Below are 20,607 nucleotides of genomic sequence, written 5' to 3'. Positions count from 1 at the left end.
CTTGGATGACTGCAGAAGCCAAAGAAAATAATCTCAACAATATTAGCTAAAACCTTGAAGGCATTTTGTACATGCTTGGCATTTCACACACACTGTCTTCTATTAAATTGTCATAATACCCCCAGGAGGCAGGTATGACATATGCCGCTACAGATGTGAACACTGAAGTCCAGGAAGGATAAGTAATTGGCCCAAAATCCTACAGCCAGAAAGTGGCTCCAATCCAGGAGTTGAATCAAGGTCCCTAACCAGCCACAGCAAAGGGCTAAAAAGGACAGGAGGTGGGAGTAGCCAGAAGCAGGGAGTAGGACAGGACAGATCTTAGGGTGGAAATAGACACTCAGCAAAAGTGGATGGGGCGCCGACTGCAGGAGGAAATCCACGCGGAGGAGTAGCAGATACAGTTGGAACAATATGAAGCAGACAGGGGAGGCCTCGAATGCTGGTTAATCCAGGGCAAACATTCTGTGCATCTATGGATTGCTTGGGGAGAAGGTGAGCCTGACATTGTAGGGCATTTTTCAGGGTGCCCCGCAGCTCCCCAGGAGCACACAGTGCACTTCCCAGTCTCACTGCAGAGGGCCAGCAGACTCACCCCCTCTGCCTCTCCCCGCAGGCTGTGGTTCTCCCACATTCACAGCAGCCAGCCAGGCCTCCCGGGAAGCATGAAGATTCTCCTCCGCAGCCGGATGGCGCTGAGGCTCCTCTGGCTCCCCAGGCCACCCAGCCGGCTCTTGCACAAAGACCACCCACTCTGGGCACCTCTGACCCTCGCGGACTTTGAAGCCATCAATCGCTGTGAGAGGGCCCTGCCTAAGAACTTCAACTTCGCGGGGGACGTGCTGGACCAGTGGTCCCTGAAGGAGCAGGTGCCAGACGAAGGGGCTCCCCCAGCGCTCGGTGTCCACTTACCTCTCAGTCTCCCTCCCCCCCTGTTCTGGGTCCATTTGCCACTTCTGATTCCACTTTTCCATCCTCTTGGCTTCCTTTGTTTTCTACCTGCTCAGCTCCCTCTCCCCAGGGAAGACCTGTGAGCCTCCACTCCCAGTGGCTTTTTCTCTGGAAACCCCGCAGCCCCCACATCGTGATGTATCTCTTCCTTCATTTTTTTCTTCAGTGCCCACCTAACTCTTCTGTCCCTCTCCCATTTGGGCTAGTCACAGGCTTAAGTAAAAAGCTGTCATTTAAGCTTTGGCTTCATGAGTAGTCATGGTTGGAGCAATTAGGAGAGAATTAGAGGTTGGGGAGAGAAAGAGAAAATGCCTTCCAGTGTGTTTGCTGTGTGAGCTCAGGTCAAGATCCCTGGTTACCGGTATCTGCCCCTTGCAGGCACTGGGCTAAACACTTTACTTGTCAGTGGTCATCCAGATGCCCATGAGGACCCGCTGTGCTTCAGAAGATGGTGGCAGATGCTAACTACACACGGTGTTAAATAATGTCAAATCAGTGCTTCCTATTAAATAGATGGAGGGGCTTCCTCTAATTCCATTATGTCTTTACCATCTTTTTTATAAAGATTTATGTTATTTATTTATGCATTCAAGAGCTGGGGTATAGGCCAGAGTTGTGGGGGGTTGGGGTAGAGGATTCAGCAGAGACAGAGTGGGGAATAGAACAGGTGGATCTACTGAAATACACTGCTGAGGGGAGCAGCAGGTGAGACAGGAGAGGTCTGCTGTGCCATGTGGGTAGCTCCCTGGCCGGGGATTGAACTCGTGCTGCAGTGGTTACAGATAGCTTCATAGTGCTGCAACTTCACCCCTTGCCCCACCGGGGAAGGCCTGTCTTTAACATCTTTATAACACTTGCTAAACTGTCCTTTCAACAAAGAGCAAATAGAAATTGATCGTTCTAGATAAAATGTAAGGACATGCTGTGTTTTCGGTATATTCACTTTTCAGTAACCTATTGTTAGCAAATGGTCCTGATTCTCCACTTATGGTGGAGGTTAAACACACTTTCCTCCTTAAGGAAATGTATACACATAAAGTGAGTGATGTAAAGAAAACTACAAAGAACAATGGCACAGGTGTAGACAGGCCTGGCGAATATAGTGATACTCCAGTGACCAAAGATTGAGAAACACTGACGCATATTATTTCATCAAATCCCCATCACCTGGAGGTGCAGATAAGGAACTGAACCTCGTAAAAGTTAAGCTACGTATCCAGGGTCACCAGTTCCAAAGGGACATGAACCAGTCCCTGATTTTGTGGTGCTTTCATTCCTGGGGCAGGGAATTGTCTGTAATCAGCCCAGTAGAAGAAGTCGCCTACAACAGAGCGAGCACAAAGCTGCGGGAATGCAGAGGAGCAGGTGGGGAGGAGAGGCGGCTAAGGAAGGCTTCACCGAGGAAGTGAAATGAAAAGGAGGCTTTGAAGTACTTTCCAGAAGGGAAGGTGAGAGGCGCATTCCAGATAAGGAAAAAAGGGGAAGCAATTTTATTTCCCCAGGTAGTACCTTAAAGCAAGGAGTTTTTCAGTAGAGATTTGCTTTCTCAACACCTGGGTGAAAACTTTCCTCCAGGAATCAATCAATCAAGTTGACCCCCCAGCCCCAGACGCAGTGGACTCCACCCTGCTCTTTATTGCCTATAAAACCCACCTTGGCCCTTTGGGTGACGAAAGATGTGAGGTTCCCGCTCAATCTTAGTACACACTGAGGGTGATTAGGGTGGAACAGAATCCAACTGAAACAAGAGATGCATCCCAAGGGGCACGGGGAGCTCACAAGATTGGGCCGGAAGGACAGTCAGGCAGGAACCGAGGGCAGGAACGGGACAGTTCCCTGCGGTGCGGAAGCAACAGGATCCCCCACATGGGTTTTGTTTCAACTAGTTTCCACCTTTTGGCTCTTCCCAGAAAACGGATGTGATTGGCCCAGCTGGGGTCCGATGCCCACCCAGTGGTCAGGGAAGGAGGGGCACTGTGATGGGTTGAGTTCAATGGGTGAGGGCAGTCCCCCTCAAAGGCAGAGGGGGTCTGTCACCAGAATCCATAGGCTCTTCTCTCTGTCCCCCCCCCACCCCTGTGCCCCTGGCCAGACAGGAGAGCGGCCAGCCAACCCGGCCCTGTGGTGGGTGAGTGGCAAAGGGGATGAGGTGAAGTGGAGTTTTGGAGAACTGGGCTCCTTGTCCCGAAAATGTGCAAACGTGCTCACCAAGCCCTGCGGCCTGAACAGAGGAGACCGAGTCGCCGTGATCCTGCCCCGAATCCCAGAGTGGTGGCTCATAAACGTGGCTTGTATGCGAACAGGTGAGTGTCCATTTCTAACAATTCAAATAGTGCAGGCTGAGAGTCTTCTGAAGTGTTAGTTAGTTCTGACTAAAGTTGTGCCTACAAAGGGCAGAAAAATAACAATTGAAATCAAGACCAATTGTCAGGTAATAGTCATTCTCTTCAGAGGTAGGTGTTATTGTGATATACTTTTTGCAGAAAAGAAAACTGAGGTGGGGCCTCCCTGGTGGGAGAGGCGGTTGAGCTCAGTGCTGTGAAGCTGTCCGCAGCCTCTGCAGCGCAGGTTCGATCCTGGCCGGCCGGGGAGCTACCCACATGGCGCAGCAGACCTCTCCTGTCTCGCCTGCTGCTCCCCTCAGCAGTGTATTTCTTCAGTCTGCTGTTCTGTTCTGTTCCCCACTCTGTCTCTGGTGAATCCTCTCACCCTCCCGCCCAACTGGCCTGTACCCCAGTTCTTGTATAAATAAATAAATATTTTTTAAAAAAAGAAAAGAAAAGAAAACTGAGGTGCAGAGAGGTTGAAAAGCTGCCCAAAGTCACACCTCTGGAAAGTGATGCAGTCGTTGAACACAAGCTCCATAGTCTGGGCCCAGCAGGTGTACGTGCCAATTGTCATGCTGGACCACGTATTTGTCCAGATGATCCGGGACTTACATGGATTCTTCTCCCTGATATAAAAACACAGAAGGGAGAAAAAGCATGAAAATACAAGCACTTGTAGGAACGTGACAGTGGATCCCAGTTGGAAACCCTCTGCCTCTTTTCTCCTCTTTTGAGGTACCATTGGTTTACAACACTAAGTTTCACACCAGCTTCCCACCTCTGTTCAGTCCATACCTCCTACCTGTCCCTCCCACTCACCTTCCCTTTGGCAGCCACAGTTCTGTCCTCAGAATCCAAGGTTTTGTTTTATCCAGTCCTCCTTCGGCAGCCATTTATGCCGCTTCCATATCTCGTCTACTGTGAATGCCACAATAAACATGGGGGCGCACATATCATTTCAAATCAGTGTTTTCACATTCTTTGGATACTTACAGGTAGAATTACTGGATCACAAGGTAGTTTGATGTTTTTATTTTTTGAGGAAGTGCCAAAATGGCTTTACCAATTTGCATTTTCAACAATAGCATGCAAGGCTTGCTATTGCCACACTTGCTGTCCCTTGTCTTATTTGAACAGGTCACTCTCGCAGGTGTGAAATGCTAAATAGCTCATTGTGGTTTGGATTTGCATTTCCTTGAGAATGAGTGATGGTGAATACTCTTTCATGTGTCTTGCTTAGTATATGTCTTCTTTGGAGAAAAGTCTATTCAGATCCTCTGCCTATTTTTTGGACCAGGTTGTTTGCTGAGTTGTGCAGCTTTTTGTTTTTTTTCTTTTTTTTTTTTTTTTTAACAAATGCAAGTCTTTATTGCAGGTTTTTCTTTGCTTGTTTTTTGGTGGGAAGGAATTGGCAAGGGCAAGACGGAGCAGGTTTAGGACTGGAGTGTTTGAACAGTGATGATGGGCTCTGGGCTGGCTATAAGGGGTGGTCTCTAGTTCCTGAGTCCCGGACCCTGGGAGGGCTTAGGGGGCAGCACTGGGTTGGGGTGTGAGAGTTAGATAAAGAGGGTGTTAGGTGAATGGATGGGGGGGTTGGTTGCTTACATGTCCAAGACACGCTCACAGTCAAGGGGCTGCTTCCTCTAGGAATCAGCTAACCCTGGCTTCTTTTTACATTTTGCATATTAATCATTATCTGCTGTGTGGGCTGAGAATATCTCCTCTCCAGCAGCAGATTACATTTCACTTCTGTGGCAGCACAGAGGCTTTGTGTTTGATGTAATCACATTTGTTTAGCTTCTTGTCATAAGGAACCAGTACCTTAAAGCCGGGCTTAGCTCAGGCCAGTGTCCACACGAAGTGAGAGGTGAACCAAATTAGACCCTGCCCCAGCGATCTAGCAAACTCTGATGGTGCCAGGCCACCAGGACTGGCTCCCAGGCTCACCAGCTAAGACTGCATCTCACATCCCTTCAGGTGGCGACCACTGCCTGGGCCCACCAGGTTGTTTTAACAGGAGGCTGCAGGCTTTTCCTTTGGCTACGCATTTTATCAATAAAAATATGTGGGGCACCCTTCCACCCATCTGGACGTAGCCATTTATATCATTTTATTGTGCTAAGTATGCCTATGGTAAACTATATACCAAAACAAGATAAAAACATAGAAAGAATTCTACTATCTCAGTCATATTTCAGCTCAGTAAACTCTTTTCTTATCTCCCAGTGGATTATCTTACAAAACTCATTTTGGCACCACCAGTGCCCACTTCAGGAGACTGAGAGAACATTCGCGAGTCTGTTAAAGGCTCTAAAGAGAGATTTAAGTGTTATGTAATAATGATGCTTCAGTGTCCCGCAAAGATGCCCCGGAATGATGGCCCACCATTACACTGTCTACCACCTGTCAGACACTGATTTTACTTTCCCCGTTTCACAGAGAGCAAAGGAAGGCACCAAAAGATAAGTCACAAAGCTGGGAAGTCCCAAGCGCAGGCTTTGACCAGAGACTGCTAGCCCCTGAAACCAGTGCTCTAAAGACCTCCCAGGAGTGTCGCACAGGACCCTGAGCACTGGATTCTGAAGCTTCTCCCCACCAGGCACAAGCCCAAGTTTTCCACACTCCCGAGTTCTCAGGGACAGCAGTCCAGCTCAGACCCCACCTCCTTCCTAGGACTTGTCTTCATGCCGGGAACAACCCAGCTGACAGCGAAAGACATCCTTTATCGACTGCAAGTGTCCAAGGCCAAGTGCATTGTGACCAGTGAGGAGGTGGCCCCGGCAGTGGAGTCCATCGCAAAGGAGTGTCCCCACTTGAAAACCAAGCTCCTGGTGTCTCCGCAGAGTCGGAACGGCTGGCTCAGCTTCCAGGAGTTATTCCAGTGAGTAGTCTCCCCAACCTCATCTATGTATCAGCAACAACAGTTACAGTTGACTTCCTGGAGTCTCCTCATGCCAAAAGCTCAGCAACATTATGGGTCGATTTCAACCCCTTCCCAGAAAAGGGTCACTTGATAAAATAAGATATTTCTAAGGACAGGGGGCCTCCCTGGTGGTGCAGGGGTTAAGTCTCAGCACTATGAAGCTATCGCCAGCCACTGCAGCACGAGTTCGATCCCCAGCCAGGGAGCTACCCACATGGTGCAGCAGACCTCCCCTGTCTCGCTCGCTGCTCCCCTCAGCCGTGTATTTCAGTAGATCCATCTGTTCTGCTCTCCACTCTGTCTCTGGTGAATCCTCTCACCCCCACACCTCTGGCCTGTACCCCAGTTCTTGTATGCACAAATAAATAAATCTTTTTTTAAAAAAAGGTATTTCTAAGGACAGAAAGAGATGAACTCTGCATCTGTCGCCCTGCTTCCTCCTGTGATCTGTGATGTATGGCCTGCACGGCTGGTCCTTGCCTAGCTCTTGGACCGCATCTTCCTCCACCCTCCCTGCCTTGACTTGCTCTGGTCACACTTTCATTCCTCAAACATGCCCTACATCAGGGCCTTTGCTTTCTTCAGCCTGGAATACTCTGCTTCCTCTCTCCACTGCAGACTCCTTACTGTCAGCTTTCAGCCTGAGTGTTTCTCCTCAGTGAAGCTGCCCAAGCACCCTGCCTAGAGCAGAACTCCAAGCCTCTCTAATGTCTCCCCCTGCTGTTTTCTTCATAGCTCTTGTCATGACCTAAACAGTCACTTCCATTTATTCATTTATTATTAGTTTTGCTCCTATAAGTAGGAGTTGGCAAATTAGGGCACATGGGACAACTCTGGCTCAGCACAAGTTTTTGTAAATATAGTTATTTTGGAACACAGGTGCAGCGTATACACAATATGATGTTTATGTCTGCAGAGTTGAGTGGGCTGCGTGGTCCACAGACCCTATGATATTTACTAAAAAGTTTCCCAAATCCTGTCCTCAATGATAAGCTCCAAAAAGACAGAAATGCTTTTTTTTTTTTCCAGCTGATCACTCTTTCTCCAGTTCCCAACATACAGCCAGTGCTTAAGAAATATTTCCTGAGTTAGTGAAAGAGCAGATTATTTAACCTCAGCTTTCCTTACATGTATAATGGGGATAATTATACTGAACACATCTCATGTGTTGTTTTGGGGATGAAATAACTTAATCCTGGAAACAAGGAAAATCATTGATGAGTTTTAAGAAAGGCATGTCAAGGCCCATTTGGATTTTAAATAAATTTCTCTGTCAGTTGTATTAATAGATAATTCGAGAATCAGGTTGGAATCAGAGAGGGCGTCTTGGAGGATGCAGAAGAGAGATGATGGGATTCTAGATCTGAACTCTAATGAGTGGTATAAAGGGAAGAAAGCAAATAAAGAGCTATCAGGACTTAGAGATTGATTGGATGTGAGTATGATGGAAGGAGTCTTCTGCTTTTTAGCTTGAGTGACTTAGTGGGAAGGCACTAGCAACTGGAGGAAGAACCAGTAGATGCCATATTGACACTGAGGAGTCTAGGAAGATCAGGTGTAGATATTTGCATCTCAGGCTCAAAGAGATAAAGGTACAAATATGAATGTCATCGGCATATATATAATCAGTTTTGAAAAATCTAGAAATCAATCTCAGGTATCTAGGTAGAAAGAAAGACAAATCAGAAAATGGAATGATGGCTGAAAATCATTCACGGATTATAATGTTTCTTCTTTCAATAAAAGAAAAAAAAGCAATCAAAAAAGATAAATTCATGCCATTTCCAGCAACATGGATAGGGAAGGGTTCATGCTCAGTGAAACAAGGCAGAAAGAAAAAAAATACCAGATGGTTTCAGCTTCCCCCACCCCAGAATATTACTGTAAAGAATTTCCTTTTTTCCAAGCCAACAGATACCAACTTCACCCCAATACTTATACTGGAAAATATCAACATGAGTGATTTTTTTTTTATTTTGGGCGGAAGGACAAGTTACAAGAAAAATCACATTCATATTTCATAAAAGTATTTTTGACTGTGTAGGGCATATTTATATAATTATTCCTCAATGTTTTCCAGTTTCTATGGCAATCTTATCTATTCATCATTGAGATATTAAAACAGCATCCTCAATCCTATTTCCTTCAACCCAAGAAATTAAAAATATGACATGAATCTTAAAAATTGTTAGGCATTTGATCAGTCTTCCAATAATAAGTAATAAGCCATTCCCTCTGTACTTCTTATAGAATTAAATTAGTTGTGTTGTTTAAACCACTTTTACTTGGTCCTCCTGTTACCAAAACCATAAGCATTCTAGCTGATTGCAATGCCTGGGGAAGACTGTCTGTAGAGGTAGCTGCAACAATTCCTTCTGCCCCTGTATAAGCAGAAGTGGTGTGAAACAATCACTGTATTTGTCCATAATTCTGTGGGTTAGAAGTTCATGCAGCCTCAGCAGAGACATCCTGTATCAGCTCCAATTTGCTTGATGGGGGCTGAAGGACCCCAGTGGGTTCATATTTGTTGTTGGCTGAGGCACCTCACTTTTCCCACACATGGCCTCTTTCTCCAGCATGACAATCTGAACATTTTTATACAGTGGCCGGGTCCCCCAGTGCAAGAGAAAATTGCAGTCTCTTGAGGCCTAGCCTAAGAAGACATAACTTTTACCAAACTCTGTGGGTCAAAGCAAGCCTTAAGGCCAGCCCATATTCAGGAAGACAGACATAAACTCCACCCCTCATGAGAAGAGGCATACTAATAAGGGGCAGAAGGAATTGTTGCAGCTACCTGTACAGTCTTCCCCAGACATTGCAATCAGCTAGAATGCTTATGGTTTTGGTAATAGGAGGACCAAGTAAAAGTGGTTTAAACACCACAACTGATTTAATTCTGTAAGAAGTACAGAGGGAGAATGAAATAAGAGTTGTTTAGTTCAGTGGTCCCATGAAGTTAGCATGCACCCAGATTTACTCTCTTCCCATCATGCCATCCTTGTGTGTTTGCCAATTCCCCTTAAAGTCCCAACATGGCAAGCTAGGGTGGGCTAGGGCAGTTCAGTCCTCATGCACTTTCACAACAATATTCAAAGGCCAGAAAATATGATGAGGGTGGGGGCAGCAGCTTCCTTTCTCATGACTCTTTTTAGAACAAGGCAGCATGTCCCATAAAGCCTTTACAGCTCACTGGCCCTGATTCACATGCCCTTTCCTAAACCAGCCTTGGAAAGGGAGGGAATTATCAATACCATGAGTGATTCAAGTTAATCAAGATTCACCAGTTACCTATTTGGCCTACAGGGAAGTGGAACATAAATAAGAGATAGAGATCAGAGCTGTTAACTCTTAGCACTGACTGCAAATTCCCTCAAAGAGTTCCTGGAAAATTCCTCTCAGAGAAGCTTTGGATTCGATCTGTTCTATTAACGATCTTCTTATATCAAGGACACAGAAGCAGCAGAACAAAAAAAGAAACAAGCAAAAACACCCACAAAAGTCAAACTTGTCTGTCGTCTTCAGCCATGTCTTGGGGTTCATATTTTACAGATCTGCCTCTGCTGAGCACAACTGTGTCGAGACAGGAAGTCAAGAACCGATGGCTATTTATTTCACCAGTGGAACCACAGGCTCCCCCAAGATGGCCCAGCACTCCCAGAGCAGCCTTGGAATTGGGTACACCATCTGTGGAAGGTAGGGAAGTTGACTCAGTCTGATTTTATTAAGCTCTCCCCTGAACTACCAACACGTGCCTGCAACTTCCTAGTTAACACCACTTGGCTAGCTGTTAGTATCTCAAGGGAACATCTACCAAACAGAACTCTTGATGCCCCTGCCCAATGTTAGCTCAGTAAGTGGCACCATCAAACCAACAGATCAAGCAAGAGTTTGGGAATCAACCTTGATTCAGTCCCCGCGGCACCATGTCTAACTCCTCCTCATTGCCAGGTAAATTTACCCAACTCGAAATGCCTTCCTAAATATCCTAAAACTATCACATTACCCGTGTTCTTTTCTGTATGGCATTTATCACTATTTGAAATGATGATGTTAATTTATATACTTATTCATTTTAGTGCATACTCACTGTCTCCCTAAAACAAGAGCAGAGATCTGATCTATCTTGCTCGCATATAATATTTGCTCAATAAATGTGGGTTGCATCAATGGGCAGACTTAGAAAATCCTGCCCAGTGCAACCTCCCCCTCCACTCTTAGTCTATTAAAATTCTGAAAAAGTCCCCTATGGGGGCCTCCCTGGTGGCACAGGCAGTTGAGCGCAGTTCTGCGAAGCTGTCCGCAGCCTCTGCAGTGCAGGTTCGATCCCAGCCGGCCGGCGAGAATCCCACATGGCAAGGTAGACCTCTCCTGTCTCGCCCGCTGCTCCCCTCAGCAGTGTATTTGAGTCAGTCTGCCTGTTCTGTTCCCTGCTCTGTCTCCAGTGAATCATCTCATCCTCCCGTGCATCTGGCCTGTACCCCGGTTCTTGTATAAAAATAAATAAATCTTTAAAAAAAAATTATCTCCTAAAAAAAAAGTCCCCTATGAAGAATGGGGGGTAGAATCCTTCCACCTGCCTTGGGGTTTCTTTTGACCCTTTACTGTTGTCGTTCAAGTTCTGGCCAGTCCTCAGAGACTGGGACTCTTGACGTTCAAGACAGGCCGTCGCCCTCCCTTACTCCACCCTCAAGAGAAAACCATGAGCCACATGGGAGGTTGTGGTGAGAAGTGAGGGATCTTCGGTGAGAGAACCGGCAGGCGCTAAGTGCAGAAGACAGAGTTTGTGACTCACCTTTTATTATTTGGGGCACCTCTAACTTCTCTCATGCTCAGTTTCCTGTTTGTAAAGCAGAGAATGCGCCTAACATCCTACAGTAGATGCTCAATTAACCGGGCTCATTATAGGCATTTAATTTCATCTTCAGCCTTTTCTCCTCCCTTTCCCCTTCTTCACAGCCTGCTAAAATGTACTCTCTGCCAGGGAACTTTCTTTTAATGACTAGCGTGCCCCACACACCTGGAGGAATGTCTGGCAACACAGCAGGCTCACAACAAGCATTGGTCAAATGAACTTTCCTGGTTTTGGTTTTGTTGTCTGGTCTGACCTGTCACTTCCCCCTGTGGTTTAGGTACTGGCTAGATCTGAAGTCCTCAGACATCATCTGGAACATGTCTGACACTGGCTGGATCAAGGCCGCCATTGGCAGTGTATTTTCCTCCTGGCTTCAGGGAGCCTGTGTGTTTGTGCACCGAATGGCCCAGTTTGACCCTGAAACCTTCCTAGATGTAAGTCACCACTTCTCCTGACATCTTTCCTGTCTCCCTCATACCACATGACCCCCCCCCCATCCAGGACTTCTTTGGAAAGCATTCCTTCTCAAGAAACTAAGTCAACAGGGCCTCCCCGGTGGCGCAAGGGGTTGAGCATAGTGCTATGAAGCTGTCCACAGCCTCTGCAGCATGAGTTCGATCCCCAGCCAACCAGGAGGCTACACACATGGCACAGCAGACCTCTCCTGGCTCTCCCGCCTCTCCCTCAGCAGTGTATTTTGATCATTTTGCCTGTTCTGTTCTCCACTCTATCTCTGGTGAATACACACACACACACACACACGCACGCACGCGCGTGCGCCTCTGGCCTATACCCCTGTTCTTGTATGTATAAACAAATAAATCTTTTTAAAAAATCCATTAAAAAGCCGAAGTCCTGGAGACTTAGTTTCTCTTTCTTTTTTAAAAGATTTATTTATTTATGCATACAAGAACTGGGGTGTAGGCCAGAGGTGGGGGGGTTAGAGGAATCACCAGAGACAGAGTGGGGAGCAGAACAGGCAGATTGACTGAAATACACTGTGTAAGGTCAGGAATGGACACAGGGCAGGTTTTCTAGGATCCCATGCAGACCGGGTAAAGGAGAAGTCAGAGCCCTCAGTGGCTTTTGCAGGCTTTTATTGGGGTTTACCAGGTACACAGCAGGCAGGGGTGCTGGGGGGCCGGGAGGCTGGCAGGCCTCCCAGCCCCCAACAAGTCTTCACTCTATCTGGGCTCTCCAGCATCCTCTCTCTCTCTCGGCTTCTGCTGCTGCTTTCTCAGCTTCTCTTTTGGCTTCTGCTGGCGTCCCTGTGACGTTGCCCTTAAAAGCCGAGTCTTAGCCCAGGTGAATCCCATCTACCTATGCCCACACCCTACCCCAGGTGCCCACCCTCAGGCATGCATTCAGGACTGCAAGGATCCATCATCTATCTTGATGGCGGGAGGGCAGAAAAACCTGATATTTTTTCTTTACCCTACAACTGCTGAAGGGAGCAGCAGGCGAGACAAGAGAGGTCTGCTGTGCCATGTGGGTAGCTCCCTGGCTGGCCGGGGATCAAACTCATGCTGCAGAGGCTGCAGATAGCTTCACAGTGCTGTGCTTAACCCCTTGCACCACAGAGAGGAGAGGGCACCCCAACAACACACTCAAGCATCACACCCACTCTCATGCTTCAAAGTGTTCAGGATCTGCTAGTGTCGCTAAATCTGTGGCTGCCAAAGTCTGGTGCTAGACAAGGATTAGTAATCTCAAGTCTAAGCAGACTGTTGGTTTCTGATTCAGTGAAACAAAAGACATGAACAAAATTCAGTGAACAAAAGACAAATGTTGATAAATCTGAGACCCCGTGTGGGTAGCACCTCCTTTCTCCTAGAGCAGTGCCTTCTGTTCTCCCCTCCCCCGTGCTTCTCGCTCTGTTCTCTCTCAGAATCCAATATTTTTTAAGTCAGTTATGGTCTTCCTGCTCAGTCAGAAACAGCTAGATTGAGGCATCGGATGGCTGTGATGTCTCTGGTCTTTAGAAACAGGTGATTCAGGTCAATTATTTTTCAACCATGAAAAATCAATTAAGTGTAAGAAAATACACATTATCGAATAAACCCCATACCTGTGTGTAAATAAAAGCTATTTTCATCCTGCTATTTTACTAACTGGTCAGTCAAGATGGCTTAAGGGTCTTAATCGAAACACAGGAGAATGTAAGAATATCTCTACATCATACTTACAAAGTGCCCTGAAGTAGATAGGTTAACTTTGCAGTTTTAAAACCTTCATTTGTAGGGCCTTCCCGGTGGCGCAGCAGTTGAGCACCGCGCTGTGAAGCTGTCCGCAGCCTCTGCAGCGCGGGTTCGATTCCCCGCCTGCCAGGGAGAACCCCACATGGCTTGGCAGGCCTCTCCTGCCTCGCCTGCTGCTCCCCTCAGCAGTGTCCTTGGTCCTTCTGCCTGCTCTGGCTCTGGTGAATTCTCTCACCCTCCCGCGCTTCCCATCCGTACTCCAGTTCTTGTATAAAATAAATAAATCAATCTTTAAAAAAAACTTCATTTCTAAGAGAAGGACTTTTTTTATAAAATGTAAAAATTTTATAATACTTAAATACAATCTTTAATATCTATTCTTATTTTAATATTTGTATTTAATATGATGTGAAATATATCTCAATGATATAATCAATCATTATATTAAACAATATTTTTATTAGTAACTAACATAATTTATTGTTGACATGGCATATTTAATATAATATTAAATAATGTTAAAATCATAACATTTTATTTTGCAGATACTGTGTGTATTTAAGGGCTGCAACAGCTCTTACATTAGACTTACACTATTACAATACACTAAAACTATACTTAGCTATCTGCACTACACTTAAGAACAGTTGAAATCTTAGGGAGCAAATACAATAGAAATGTTCATTTTCTGCTATTCTTGATCTATAACAAACTAGATAGCCCAGACATATATTGTGAGAGCATTATCTCAAATGCTTAGATTTAATGTAAGTTGTCAATTCATTATGTGAACTGACAAAAAGATCCTCTAGAAAGAGGATCTCCAAATCACTAGTATTTCACTAGATTAAAGCTGCCTAGGCTGCTTTTGATTTTAAGGAGCTGGAAGCATAATAAATTCAGCCAATCTGAAACAATTAAGAGCTGAAAAATGCCTTTACTTCTGCATTTAATCAGTCCACCCAAAAGGACTAATGTTTTCATAAGAACGGTATTGGAAAGGTCCTGCTAGATTGGCTTGTATCCAGAGTCCACAGCATACATGAGTTTAAGGACAGCAGTTTTTAAGATTCCATTATGAAAGGTAATTTGCAGCCCTGGGATAGAATAGCTAGTTTATTCTTTGAGGTTGTTCTTAAGTTCAAAAATCCACTCTTTGTTTAATGTGATTATGTATGTCCATTACTATAACATATACACATTCTTTATCATTGGAAATCCCCCACAGACGTCTATGTAATCACTAGTGACGACTCATAAATATTAGTAGTGACTAGATGGTCATGTATTAACGGAGAAGAATGAGGGTTGTAGTTCCAGCCACGGACATTGAATAACCACCGCTGACATCTTCGTGTTTCTCCGCCATCCAGACACTTGCCTCTTATCCCATCACAACCCTGTGCAGCGCTCCCACCGTGTACCGGATGCTCGTGCAAAAAGATCTTAAGAGGTACTTGTGCAGAAATCTCCATTTGAAGCAGACAAAAGCTATACTAGCCCAGCATCACAGATCTCCCCCGTTCAGCACTGGAGAGACTAGGGTGTCTCTGCCTCATCTCTGTTGACATTTTGAACCGAATCATTCTGGGTCATGGAGCATGTAGATAATAATCTATTTGGCCTCTACCTGCTACATGCCAGTTGTCTGTCCCATCTGTCTTGGGCCGTGATGATCAATTGTGCCCCCAGACAATGCCCACTGCCTGCCTCCACCTCCTGCCCAGTTTAAGACTCTCCAAGGTAGTTTCTAGGGGCAACTGAACATTTTCCCAGACAGAGTCCTACAGTCCCAGAACTCTTGCAGAACTACTGCCATTTACAGTCAGTTCTACCAAAACATTTTTTTTCTTTTTCTTTTTAAAATGTTTTTAGGCACAACTACATTGATACTGCCTTAAAGAGAAGTCTTCCAACTTGATTATATTTAATTAAACCAAATCACCTGAATATCCAGTGGAATTGCAACATGTATTTATTTAGCTCATGGATTCAATACAGGAGGAGAAAAGGAAAGGAAGAGAGAAACAATTAAGTAGCACAAGCTTTGGAGGCCGCTGCTCCCCCCAGGTGTGAGTGCCGGGGTGAGAGAGGGCTGTGAGGCAGAAGAAAGCTGATATGAATCTTCCATGACCCTTAAAATGTGGGCATCTTGCTCACGTTTGTGAGTAATGAAGGGCTAGTCAAGGGTCATCTTGAAAAGAAGGGATTCTACCACACCTCCTGCCCATTTGGGTCCTCAGAGGACCAGCTTTCCAGGCTTTCTCTCCTGGGCCCTGTGGGGGTCAGTGGCTAAAAGCTCCAGCTTTGGGTAGTAAGGCCAAGCTCAAGCGCCAAAGTCAAACAGGTGGGGACACTTGACGTTCAAGACAGGCCATCACCCTCCCTTACTCCACCCTCAAGAGAAAACCATGAGCCACATGGGAGGTTGTGGTGAGAAGTGAGGGATCTTCGGTGAGAGAACCGCCAGGCGCTAAGTGCAGAAGACAGAGTTTGTGACTCACCTTTTATTATTTGGGGCACCTCTAACTTCTCTCATGCTCAGTTTCCTGTTTGTAAAGCAGAGAATGCGCCTAACATCCTACAGTAGATGCTCAATTAACCGGGCTCATTATAGGCATTTAATTTCATCTTCAGCCTTTTCTCCTCCCTTTCCCCTTCTTCACAGCCTGCTAAAATGTACTCTCTGCCAGGGAACTTTCTTTTAATGACTAGCGTGCCCCACACACCTGGAGGAATGTCTGGCAACACAGCAGGCTCACAATAAGCATTGGTCGAATGAACTTTCCTAGCTCTTTTGCTTGTTACTTGAATTCCTAATGATCTTGCAATGAAAGCCACACAGATTCCTGCCCCCAACACTGCACAACTCTGTCTCTCTAGATACAAATTCAAGAAGCTGCAGCACTGCTTGACGGGTGGGGAGCCACTCAACCCCGAGGTGCGGGAGCAGTGGAAGGCGCAAACTGGGCTGGAGTTGTATGAGGGCTATGGACAGACGGAAGTGGTATGTTTAACGGGCAAAATTTAAATTCCACATATTGGGAGGCTTTCAAATCCATTTCAAAAGGAATGTCAGCTGAACCCCAAAAGTGCCCCCACCAGGTTTGAAATTCTTACCTTGCCAGTCGTTACTGGAACCTCTGAATTTCCCAGTTAGGTTTGGCTGAAGGGAAGTTGCGATTATTCCTTGCAGCCTTCCTGTCTCCTCCCCACACAGATGTGTTAGGGATCGGGGACTTTCGATTAAGAGCAGCTTAATCCATTATAACAAAAAGGACCCCAAAGAGGCCTAGTGGAGAATTTCTTCCGGGGTGCACTCAGGGGTATTTTTAGTCTAAAGGGGTGGTTTTCAAAGTGTGGTCCTCAGATCAAGTGTCAGCATCATACGAGATTTTGGTAGAAATACAAATTCTCAGACACCATCCCTGGGGCAGGGCCAGGCAATCTGTATTTTGACAACATTCCAGGTGATTCTGATACCATTCAAGTGTAAGGGCCACTGGTCTCAAATAATGTATTTCGAAAGATGAGCTTGCAAACTGGGGAAGTCACTCACACTGGGTGTTAAGTTTCACTGTCATGATATAAATAGCTATAGGAAAATGAACTTTTACATACTTACAGAAAACACGTCCTCTCAACAGGGAATAATTTGTGCCAATCAGAAAGGACAAGAAATTAAACCAGGCTCGATGGGGAAAGGAATATTACCTTATGATGTCCAGGTGGGTAGAGAAGATGTCTGGCTGGTTCAGTAAAGAATATTTATAGTTTTCTGATATTCATTATACCTCTCTTCATAATCTGTTTTCATTTTGTGAAAAAAAATTTAGACTGAAATTGTTTCTTTCATTCTAGATTATAGATGAAAATGGCAACATCTTACCCACCGGCAAAGAAGGGGAAATTGCCCTCAGACTGAAGTCTACACGGCCCTTCTGCTTCTTTTCTGAATACGTGGTATGAGAACGGAGAACACACTGTTCACTCTTTAATAGAACAGGAGGTCTGGGAAGTCACCCAGACTTGAGTCCAAATTTTATGCCCACCATGTTTTGCTAGATGATCGTGGGCAAGTCACAAAAGCCAAGTCAGCTTCATCAGCTATAAAATGAGCAGAATATCCCCTCTTTAAAGACGGCATTCAATGTGCAAGAAACCAGTTGCTGTGGCTGTCCTCAGAAAGGAAAACCGGGCAGCTGGGAGAAAGCCTCACTGTTTATTATTCTCTTGGATATTTTGTAGTGTATACCAGGAATTACCTTTTTAAAATTTAGTTTAAAAATAGAATGCTCACATGCAATTTGCAGCAACATGGATGGTGCTGGAAGGGATCATGCTCAGCGAAATAAGCCAGAAAGAAAAAGAAAAATACTGGATGGTCTCACTCATAGCAGGAATCTAGAGAACTTAAATAAGGGACCAGGAAAATGAATAACTATAAGAAAGTGAAAATCAAAATCAACAAAAAACTATGAACCAGAGACACTCTATGGGGAGGTAGGGGGTCAAAATAAGGGGGTTGCAATTGTATGGGGAACATAAAAATTTAAAAAAAACAGAAAAAAAAATAGAATGTTCAAAGTACTAGTCACTTCACAGGTTTAAGTTTTAAGTTTCTGTCTTGACCCAATTCATCTCCCATGTCATCTTTGATTCCTAGGACAATCCCGAGAAAACTGCCGCCACAATAAGAGGGAATTTTTATGTCACTGGAGACAGAGGTGTGATGGACAGCGATGGGTATTTATGGTTTGTTGGCAGAGCTGATGATGTCATCCTGTCCTCTGGGTTTGTACATTTGACACTCTTGGAAAGTCACATTTTGCCAGGAGAGATCTCCTACTTGGCGGTGTCATCATCCAAGGCTTCTTTTCCATGTCCAGGTACCGTATTGGCCCATTTGAAGTGGAGAGCGCGCTGATTGAGCACCCAGCTGTTGTTGAATCGGCTGTTGTCAGTAGTCCAGACCCAATCAGAGGAGAGGTAGAGTGAAAGTCGCTAACTCAAATAGCAATTTCATCTTTTCAAGTTCTTCCATATGACCACGCTAAAGAGTGCACCTCAAGAACTGTCAGTTAATTCGCACTATGAGAAACATGGCAAAAAAATGTTTATGAGGCAATCGATTTTATAAATGAGTTGTGTCCCAGAGGGTGTATTAGGATTCTTTTGGTGGCAAGTGACAGAAACTCAACTGAAAGTGACTTAAGTTAAAAAAGGAGGGGAGGGAATTTATTGGTTCAGTGTTCAGAGGTGATCTCTGGCATCACTTAAGCTGCTCTTAACAAAATTGAGTTGCTATTAACTCTTTGTGTCTAAAAAACAAACCTATCAATATATTGACTTTTCTCCTGCAGGTAGTAAAAGCTTTTGTTGTCTTATCTGCACCCTTTAAATCATCCAACCCTGAGAAATTAACTCTTGAACTTCAAGATCATGTGAAAAAGACAACTGCACCTTACAAATATCCAAGAAAGGCAAGTATTTTGCTCAGTTTAAGTGTCACCAAACTAGGGTCTGAACTTGTAAGTATATAGATTTTCTTAACTTTAGTTTTATAGTAGTTCATTAGATAAGGAGAAAAATACCTATTTCAGTTTATTCAGCCCTAAGAATTTTGCTTTAAAATATCTTATATTAGGATAGTACAGGTACTTGATAAACCCTAAGTTTTGATTAACTCTGAAATACTGAGTAACTATATATGATTCGTACAGAACTAATCAGCCCCATTCCATATGAGAAAAAATAGTGGCAAATTGTTTTCAGGGCTAATTCATCAAAGTACTCTGGCAACAATACGCTTATAAATTCAAGGCCCATTCTGTAAGTAGCACATGAATGTATCTAAGACCCCGAAAGAAGATAATAACCAAGGAAAATGTGGAATTGTTCCAGAAACCTGCTTCAAAGGATTTAAGAATAACTATTTAAAGACACACAGATGGGACTGTAATTTCTTTCTAGTCCTGAAACCCTATAGGTTGACATTGAGCCTCTATATGAGAATTTTATTTCCATGGGCATAATTTCAACCAAAGGTAGTTCATTTCAATCTAAGAACTGGTTACATTTTTTTCCATTAAATTTGCTAAATTTAGTAGACAGTTGACTTTTGGAAATGTTGTTTGAGGACACTTTAAAATATAGCGATCCTATAAACACATGCAATTTGCAGCAACATGGATGGCGTTGGAAGGGATCATGCTCAGCGAAATAAGCCAAAAAGAAAAAGAAAAATACCGGATGGTCTCACTCATAGCAGGAATCTGGAAAGCTTAAATAAGGGACCAGGAAAATGAATATAAGAAAGTGAAAATGAAAATCAACAAAAAACTATGAACCAGAGACACTTTTTGGGGGGTGTGGGGCGGGAGGGGAGGGATTGGGGTCAGAATGGGGCATTTGCAATTGTATGGGGGAATATAAAAATAAAATTTATTATTTAAATTAAAAATAAATAAATAAAATATAGCGATCCTAGTAAAAAATATATAAAATAAATTAAAACTCAAAAAAAGGGAAAATTGTATATACTCAAATTTTTCTAAAAATTCTCCCTCAGCACCTCCAGAACCCAGTTCTTTTAAAGCTCAACAAGAATGAACTTGCTATTTCCTTTGCACTTAGGTGTAGCTTCTATTCCCTGAGACAACAGAAGCTTAGATCTGGTTTGAATTGGGGACAAACAATAAAGGGACTATATCCTTCTGCCTAAGCATATTAAGTGCATTCACACCAAAAAACCCTTATGCTGGAACTCCATCTTCATTTTTACTACATAAATAGAAGTTTGGGTGTCCAAGAAATTCAATGAACTTAAGCTAAGATAATCCCCAAACTAAAAAATTTACTCAATGCCATAATTTCAGGCGAATTCTTTTTGTTCTGTTACTTGGTATTGTCAAATTGGAAGCAAGTATCTCATAATGTTTTTCTGTTAATTAGGTGGAATTTGTTCAAAAGCTCCCGAAGACAATCACTGGGAAAATCAAGCGCAATGTTTTAAGAGACCGTGAATGGGGACGAGCAGCCTGATAGAAAACTAACCAATGAAGTAGTTATGATGAAGTAGTTGCAATGAAGTAGTTACAATGAAATCAAAACAACAAAGGCAATGATTATGATTTGTGGAGCTGAAAATAGCAGGGGTCCAAGGATTATTAAGAAAAGCACAGTGGATAATGAATTTATTGCATGTCTGATTAAAAATGAAGATTAGAACTATTCTAAGAGAAATGTACATCTTTATATATTACTAACTCTTTAACATGAATTAAAATGTTAAAATGAGAAACAAAATTCAATTAAATGAATTTAAGTAGTGTATTACTATACCCCATTTTTAAG

General features: G+C 44.1%; 1 protein-coding gene across 1 annotated transcript; it reads left to right on the top strand.

Moving 5' to 3' along the window:
• The first annotated feature begins 665 nt into the window (after positions 1 to 665).
• LOC119241862 (acyl-coenzyme A synthetase ACSM4, mitochondrial) lies at positions 666 to 20,295 on the top strand. Its single transcript, XM_037507503.1, has 13 exons — positions 666 to 869; positions 3,044 to 3,254; positions 5,952 to 6,159; positions 9,751 to 9,894; positions 11,331 to 11,487; positions 14,625 to 14,704; positions 16,135 to 16,258; positions 16,899 to 16,979; positions 17,113 to 17,214; positions 17,918 to 18,045; positions 18,141 to 18,240; positions 18,615 to 18,734; positions 20,206 to 20,295. Exons 1-13 carry the CDS (start codon positions 666 to 668, stop codon positions 20,293 to 20,295), a joined length of 1,749 nt encoding a protein of 582 aa, XP_037363400.1.
• Positions 20,296 to 20,607: the final 312 nt, after the last annotated feature.

Source organism: Talpa occidentalis, unplaced genomic scaffold (genome assembly GCF_014898055.3).
Source record: "Talpa occidentalis isolate TD23 unplaced genomic scaffold, MPIMG_talOcc4v2.1 talOcc4.12, whole genome shotgun sequence".
In the NCBI taxonomy this organism is placed as follows: Eukaryota; Metazoa; Chordata; class Mammalia; order Eulipotyphla; family Talpidae; genus Talpa; species Talpa occidentalis.
This window is presented reverse-complemented; position numbering and strand designations above follow the sequence as displayed.